The 7,750-nt window shown below is 42.2% G+C and overlaps 1 protein-coding gene across 1 annotated transcript; it reads right to left on the bottom strand.

Moving 5' to 3' along the window:
* Positions 1-3,222: 3,222 nt before the first annotated feature.
* Positions 3,223-5,543, bottom strand: LOC138492964 (E3 SUMO-protein ligase ZBED1-like). The gene is made up of 2 exons (XM_069620243.1): positions 5,193-5,543; positions 3,223-4,962 (listed from the first exon to the last, which is right to left on the bottom strand). Exons 1-2 carry the CDS (start codon positions 5,541-5,543, stop codon positions 3,223-3,225), a joined length of 2,091 nt encoding a protein of 696 aa, XP_069476344.1.
* Between the last annotated feature and the right edge of the window lie 2,207 nt (positions 5,544-7,750).

Raw genomic sequence — 7,750 nt, 5'->3', positions numbered from 1 at the left:
GAAGACGAATGATGCCGACACAAGGGCCCGGACAGACGTACAGATGAACGAAACGACAACCAAAAGATGACACACAAAGGCGAAATGTTATGAATAAGGATGTAATGAACTTAGAAGGAGAGACAATGTTGAAATATAAAGAAACTCAAACTGTAAAGCAGAATGAAAATATCCAACCAGTAACGCCTGTACATATGTTTGAAATGCAAGAAGCTAAGAGAACAGTGCGGCTTGCTATGCTTAGTAGAAGAATAAAGCGGCAAGCGCCAACTATATGTCTACCTCAACGAAGCACATTATAGAAGTGCAAGTCCACTTTATACAAAAGCAGAACTAACCCATGTTACTAAGGGTCAAACAGGACAGGATTCTTATTCCAGCTAAAACAAGAAAAGAGACGGCGGAATCGAAACTCAGCAAGGAGCAGGCCGTGCCTGGGAAATCGAGGTCAAACCAAGAAGGGGAGGCGGGCAGTAACTTCGGAGAAACGAAACTTAAGAGCGGAGCAGCCTGCCCCGTGAAGGTCGAGATAAGGAGGCCCAGGCAGGTGGCAGGCCAAAAGGAGAATTAAATGCACAAATAGAAGGAAAACAAAGCCGATTCATGGTGTACTAACACATGACCAGCCAAGCGCAAAGAGGTTACCAACGCCTGATGTCACCCAAAACCAGAAGATGCCATAACCTTTCCTGACAAGAAGCTACAGTTTCAAGGCCGACCACAGCCAACTAATTGACACATAGCAATAAAGTACTGATTGATGGAAGGGAGGTTGGGTGAATCTTGGGGCATCCTGTATCTGGGTGTCCATTCTGCATGCTGCTAATTAAAGTGGAGATTTATGCTTGGGATTGTAGCCAACCCAATCACAGTGGACCAAATAATCTAGGGTCCTATAGCTAGTAGAACCAATGACATTTCATACTTTAGTGACGTCTACATGAGTAATGTTAAAGCGAAGGGCGTAGACACCCACTCGATGAGTTACCCAATCCTCACACTCCAATACCATGTACAGATATAGCACCTATACATAAGTTACCTTTTCCAACCAATAGAATTGCATGACAAACGTATGAGTGTTACACGTCAATGATGACGTATTTTGGGTATAACTGTTACTGTTTGAATGAAGATCGTTGGGAGTTGAAGCGAGACGGGCTATCGCATTACTGTTGATTTCCATGTTTGCCCGTTTTTTTTACTCGTCATTAAACGGACTCCCCTTTGCCAAACCATTGAGTTGTCCTTATTGATTGTTGTTGGAGTAAGAAATCCTGCAACCCCTACCATCTCAAGGTGCAGCTATCTTGTCTTAAAGTACCTGAGGGCAAGCTCCGACTCTATGGGCCGGTCAGGGGTCACTCCCCCTCCCGTACACTTGGTAGCAGAGGATGGTTGGAAACCATCGATTAAAGACAGACACCTATTGACCGTCGACACAAAGTAACTCTAGGTCTTCGGCAATATCACAAGTCCTTCGCCATTCGGCTGAGTAGACTGTGAAGCTCCCCATGGACAATGGCAGTATAACTACCCCAAGACTGCAGTCAGGGCCTGAAGGGACCAGTTTTAAAAACACATCCCTTCCCATTCCTACGGGCAGCTGATCAGACGAAAATCTGAAGGAGGCGGTAACGGAGGCGGTGATCCCGAGGATCCAGAGAGGAACGATGCGAACGGTAAGTGAAGCAAAAAACTGAGTGCTTTGGAAAATTTCGTACACCTTAGAACAAGTAAAGGGAAAAGGTAATGGAGGAAGGTGGAAAAACAAAAATAGTCAGAAGTAGAGAAGACTAATATTTTATTTATATATATATATATATATATATATATATATATATATATACACACACACACTACAAAAAGAACTTTGTTAAAGGGACGTTATGGTTAAGTTGCCCTATTAAAAACCTGCGCCATTCTGTACAAAAACTTTGTAAAAAGGACGTTATGATTACAAGTAAAAATCTAAAAACCCCTGAAATTCGGGAGTTATGGCAGGCGCTCCTCTCCAGAAAGAACATGGCATGATAACCTGTTCTGAGATGAGAGTTTGCAGCATTACATAAACACCCCTCACATCTTGCTACCAACATAATACACACAACCCCTTGCAGGTAGGCATTTTTAATTGGCATTATTTTCACATGTGATGTCATCAGTGACATTTGTCATGTCATCTTTGTTATCCTGGGTGTTAATCTTAGCAGTGCACGGTGGTGCCGTGAGTTATGGTTGCTTAGCTGACATAAAAGAAAGGGGATACAGATGTGATGGCGTCAGTGATGGCATCAATGACGTGTGGTGGCATCTTTTATGTTCAGGGTGGTAGTGGTAGCAGTGGTGGGATGGGAAAAATGTGTGATTAGCCTACCATAACTCCCGAATTTCAGGGGTTTTTAGATTTTACTTGTAATCATAACGTCCTTTTTACACAGTTTTTGTACAGAATGGCATAGGTTTTTAATGGGGCAACTTAACCATAACGTCCCTTTGACAAACGTTTTTTGAATGATTTGCATGGGTTGGCAGTAGGGATGTCACGATATTGATTTTTTGACGGTATGATAACCTTCATTTGAAATGACGGTATACCGCGGTTATCGCAGTATAGCGCGCACGTGTGTATAAGCATTGTCTTAAATATTATTTTGACAGGAAAAGTCACATTTTCAACAAGACACCATACACAAACAAGAAAACATCACCAAGAAGTTGTCTTAGTTCTTCTTACAAACATTTATTTTAGTTTTAACTCAACGGAGCAGGAGGTCCAATTTAACTTTGTAAACCAATACAACCTTTTTAGAAGTTTAATTAAAGAAGAAGGATGCCAAGACATGGATGACACTAGGGTCTCAAAGTAGGATAGCTGGAAGGTTTTAAAAATCAATCAACTGCAGGCATAGCTCTGGGCAATCACCCAGACCAGACTATTGTTTTTCAAGGTCTACCTGCCATCACAAAAGGAAGAACGCCCAATTTGCAAATTCAATATGTTTTGTTCCTTCTGAACAATGATGGTCAGAGAAGGGGTGCCCAGGGGTTATGCCAAAACTTTTGGTTTGCTGAATTATGTTTTAGCTACACTACCAAGGTAAAACGGTCAAAAAGATCATATATCTGCTTACTCAAAGTCTGAAAAAATTCTAGGTATTAGAACGCAAGTCTGAGTGACCAGCAAACAAACCACTTTTGTTTTAGAAAAATAAAAAAAAATCACAAATTATGATGCAGAAATACCAGCATGTTTACATGCTCTGTAGATAGTCTGCTCCTAAAAGGAGATAATATGTAGCCACTGCTACTGAATACACGTTCAGAAGGAACACTAGTTGCTGGGATGCACAGGTATTTTTGGGCTAGGTGTGACAGAATGGGTAATTCCTTTTGATGTTGTTTCCACCAAATGAGCGGATCCTCATTTCCCGGAAGAATTGGCAGAGCTTTGTAGTGTTCGACTTGAGCAATGATTGCTGCTTCTGGTTCAGAGTCTGCTGCGATAGAAGTGGACTGTTTCACACTTTCTGTGATTTCCCACAGTAAATCATGTAGTCCTTTTCTGGGATTAACATCAACTGTTTTTTTGCTTGCTACTACTGGAGTTGGTGATGGAACTCCAAGGCTTTGCAGCTGCTGCTCACTCCGTTGTTCTTCACTACCTTGGGGGGTCCCATTTCTTGTCATGGTGGCAGTGGTAAAATCTGATTCCTGATCCTCACCTTCTTCCAGGCTGTGTTTTTCTTGTAAAGCATTTTCTTTTATTGCTTCTGTTGTATCAGACACATTACTGAGGAAGTGTTCTTTGAACCTTGGATCCAGGAATGAACAGATGTCAAGCAACAATCGTGTTTGAGGTGCCTCGTATCTACTGCTCAGGTCTGCTGCAATAGTTTCTTTCATTTCTCTCGCTAGTGGACGATCAGTGGGAGCACAAACCAGAACATTATTCAATAAATGATTTAATATTGGTCTGATTGCTGATGCGGTGACACGTGTGCCACTAGCAAGGGAATCTGTGAACATGTGGACTGATCCAAGTACTAATGAAATGTCCTCAAGGTTCGTCATGTCATTTTGTTTTGGCATCAAATGCCAGAGATTTCTATCTGCCGCAAGAACTGCACACACCGCTTGCTGCTGCTCAGTGAAGCGCTCTATCATGTCGTATGTTGAGCCCCACCTTGTGACTACATCGTGAATCAGGGAATGTTTAGGAACGTTGAGATCAGTTTGTTTTAAGGTTAGCTCTCGTCTTTTCTTCCAGCTGCGGCTGAATGACTCAACCAGCCGTCTGCAACTTTTCACTGCTGTGTCAACGCGCTGAATTTTTAAACACTTTTGAATGCCTAAATTTAAGTTGTGGCCAAAGCAGCTTAAGTGTGGTACTTTAAGTACCTGTTGAAATGCTTTCTTCATGTTTGAGGCGTTATCTGTGCCAATACATGTAAGTCTATTAATGTCTACCTGCCATTGTTGTAACATGCCTTCAAATATTTCAGCTATGTGTTCTGCAGTATGGTCTTCGGGCACATACAGTGTCTCCAAGCAGTGAGACTGCATGACCCACTCTGATGAGATGTGGTGGAGTGTCAGGCTAATGTATGGCTCCCCTTTGCCACCATTGCTTGTCCAAAGATCTGTAGTTGCTGCAAACCACCTGGCTCTGCCAACAGCTTCCTGCACTTCATTTCTCAAAGCTGAATACAATTTTGGGATTTCTTTTCCAGAAAAAAATGTTCGCGATGGAAGTTCGTATTTAGGATTCAGCTGGTTTACTAAATGCTTGAAACCTGGTCTTTCTACTATGTAATAGGGAACCATATCTTTTGCAATGAAGAAAGCAACAGCAGCATTCATTTGTTGTGCAGATTTAGAGGTACGGTCATATTTCTTTTGCTTCTCAAACATTTTTTCCATTGTATATTGAGTGAGGTTTTCTGGGGATTGGCGGCACCACTGCAAATGCAAATGCAAAAAAATTAACTCAAAAGTAAACTAAGGTAGGTAAGTTAAAATCATCTACATGTGGACAGCCCCACACACCAGCGCCAAGGCAGCAGCACCTCATCAGTTCAAGCTGGGCCTGTGTGATGCAGTGCACTGCACTAGTGCGCAATGCACATGTTACCCTCCTAATCATGACGATTTTATTTGGTGATGAACGTTAAGTTTAAAACTTAAAATACCTTTGTACTGGATGATGCTTCTGTGGAGTCTGCTGTAGTAGTGAAAGTGGCAGGATGAGCAAGTCGTTTCCTTTTGATGGACGGCTGGGTTTCTAGAAAAAGGGCTGGATGATGCTCTCGAAGATGCGTAAACATATTAGATGTGTTTCCACCCTTAGCTGAAATTTTTTTGGCACAGGCACGGCAAATGGGAAAGCCATCTTCTTTTATTTCTCCTCTGATTTTAGCGTAGCCAAAGTAGTTCCACACTGCTGAAGTTCTACGTTTCACGGGAGGGTACAGCAGCATTTCCTCACATGATGGGCCGGCGGTGTTGGTAGTGTCATGGTGTTCATCTACCTCTTCCATCATTGTTGGATTTGGTTGTTTTCACTACTTCGCCTAACAGTTGCTCTAGCTGCACTTGTATAAATTTGCCTCACTATTTGACCCTGAAATTGGAAATAAAATAGCCTTATTGACTTTTGATTCAGTCTGTGGCAGTGATCGTACAGTTACAGTACTATTCAACATCAACAAGTCACTAACTTTGATAGATTCAAGTTATTAGTCTGTGAGGTCAATCCCCTCTCCTTTTAAGTAGAACCGTACAAGTGCTTTTAGACTGACACACACCTCATGTGATGTCTGATGATGTGACATTTTACTTTACACGTCACAGACAGGAAATGGAATACATAAGGGTGAGACAAAGAAATACATACAGGTAGGTGGGCCCGGGCCGCCGATTGAAGGCTCTTAAATAATCTGTGGCTACTGGCTATAATATAACGAGCCCCACCCACCAGCTGTATTTCTTTTGTCTCCATTATAATGTAAAAAAGAAAAGTGGAGATCCTTTTTTTGTTCCATTATAATGTCTACTCTACTGCCTCTGAATGCCGTAGTGAGTCTAGTGACAAAGAAGGATTGGGAATTGGGATAGGCAAATGTGCATTTAGTGTTTCAGATCCCTGCTGGATATCCATCTTGTGTCTTGAATCAAGAGTCAAAAGAGATGGCCACCCAGCATGGATGTGAAACACTACATGCCCAATTACCCACGGCCTGCGAAATGCCATAGCTAAGAAGTGGGTGGAACAGATGATTGTTAAGCCAATGACTGAGGTGATAATACAGGAGGAAACTGACAGCCGCAGGGATCAAGCAAAGTCTGCAAACACAGCTATAAGTCGACTCCCAGAATGCAAAATAATGTCGACCTGAAAAATCTATTTAAGCCCACTATACTTTCAGTGATTTGAAGACATGTAATAAAATAAGTTGTGTAATAACAAACAGATATGCAGATTCTTTGCAACAAACCTCCACTATTTGGTGCATGTATACGATCATACGAGGTTAGGTTTTTAATTATTAACATATGACCCGTGAGGTAACTCGCTCACAAAGATCTTTTGTAGGACAGACTCATTTGGATGGGTAGTGGTGGCATAGTAGTGCTGCACCAAACTTACCTTCTAGCCACGATGTTAAATCATACCGGTTGGTAAGCCTGCAAGGGTCTTGGACCCTCGCAGATGTTAACACAGGGCAACAGGCCCAATCACAGAGTGTGGTTGGGGAACGAGGGGGGCAAATTGAAGGCAGGGGTGGACTGGACCAAAAGGGGCCCTGGAAATAATTTTCAAAGTGGCCCCATATTACACATTTTCAACAAGCCCAACCCTTTTCCCATGAGAAAATGTGGAAATAAAATAGGTTATCACACAAAAGAGGCCCAGAGTGCAGAGGCCTACTGGAAAATCTCCAGAGTTCTCTATAGGCCAGTACACCCCTGATTGAAGGTACTGGGAATGAGTTGGAGGTTGGAATAGGAGTGAGTCTGCAAGTGCTAGAAGCGCGTTTGCAACGACAACAAAAAACAAAATGTAGCCTACTTGTCCGGCATATAGTGGCAACACAATCAATAGGCCCACACAAGGCCCTTCTCCCGCTAGCAGTAGTCAGCTCATCTCTTCCTCTCTGCCCCACACATCTTACCTCAATTGTAACATGAGATGCGGAAGGCGCTCTGCTTTCCTACAGGCTCTCAGCCAATGCACTCTCCCCTCTGATGTACTACAAGAGGAAAATTGAATTCTTTCACCAAGGCTAGAAAAGAACAAATAGGCAGAATACATTTTAGACCTTGCCCAATGAGTGTGTCCTGGTCCTTAAAACCTTCCCCTCCCAAACATGTTCCCTTCCCTCACTGCAATCTTGACATGTGGAGGACCCTTTTTTAAAATACTGGCTGGGCCCATCACTATACAGTCACACACGCATATCAGATTTCATTCTTTTATTGAATAGTACTGGTGTATGCATACATTACTGTAGCTGTAAATCAGTTCATGATATTGGAGTTTATATTTTAATCATCTAACAGAGGTAAAGTGCATACTTGCACCATTTAGTAATATACACGTGCATAATATATACCAACCAATTAATGATGCATGGGTGTATGCATAACGCGGTTCATATGCAAGTGTATGTATGTCCGTTCAAATGATATAGTTGCAACTATTCACACCAGGGTGCATGATATAGCAATCAAGAATATCTCCTAGATG

Source organism: Ambystoma mexicanum, chromosome 10 (assembly GCF_040938575.1).
Source record: "Ambystoma mexicanum isolate Mex_15411 chromosome 10, UKY_AmexF1_1, whole genome shotgun sequence".
Lineage (NCBI taxonomy): Eukaryota > Metazoa > Chordata > Amphibia > Caudata > Ambystomatidae > Ambystoma > Ambystoma mexicanum.
The sequence above is the reverse complement of the archived record's forward strand: the minus strand, read 5'-3'. Positions and strand labels throughout refer to the sequence as shown.

Bases quoted from the DNA above. Each gene is read 5' to 3' on its own strand.
- LOC138492964 (XM_069620243.1), bottom strand. From the start codon at position 5,543: ATGATGGAAGAGGTAGATGAACACCATGACACTACCAACACCGCCGGC. The intron at 4,963-5,192 runs GTATTTTAAGTT...TTGCATTTGCAG, and splicing joins AAGCATCATCCAGTACAAAG to TGGTGCCGCCAATCCCCAGA.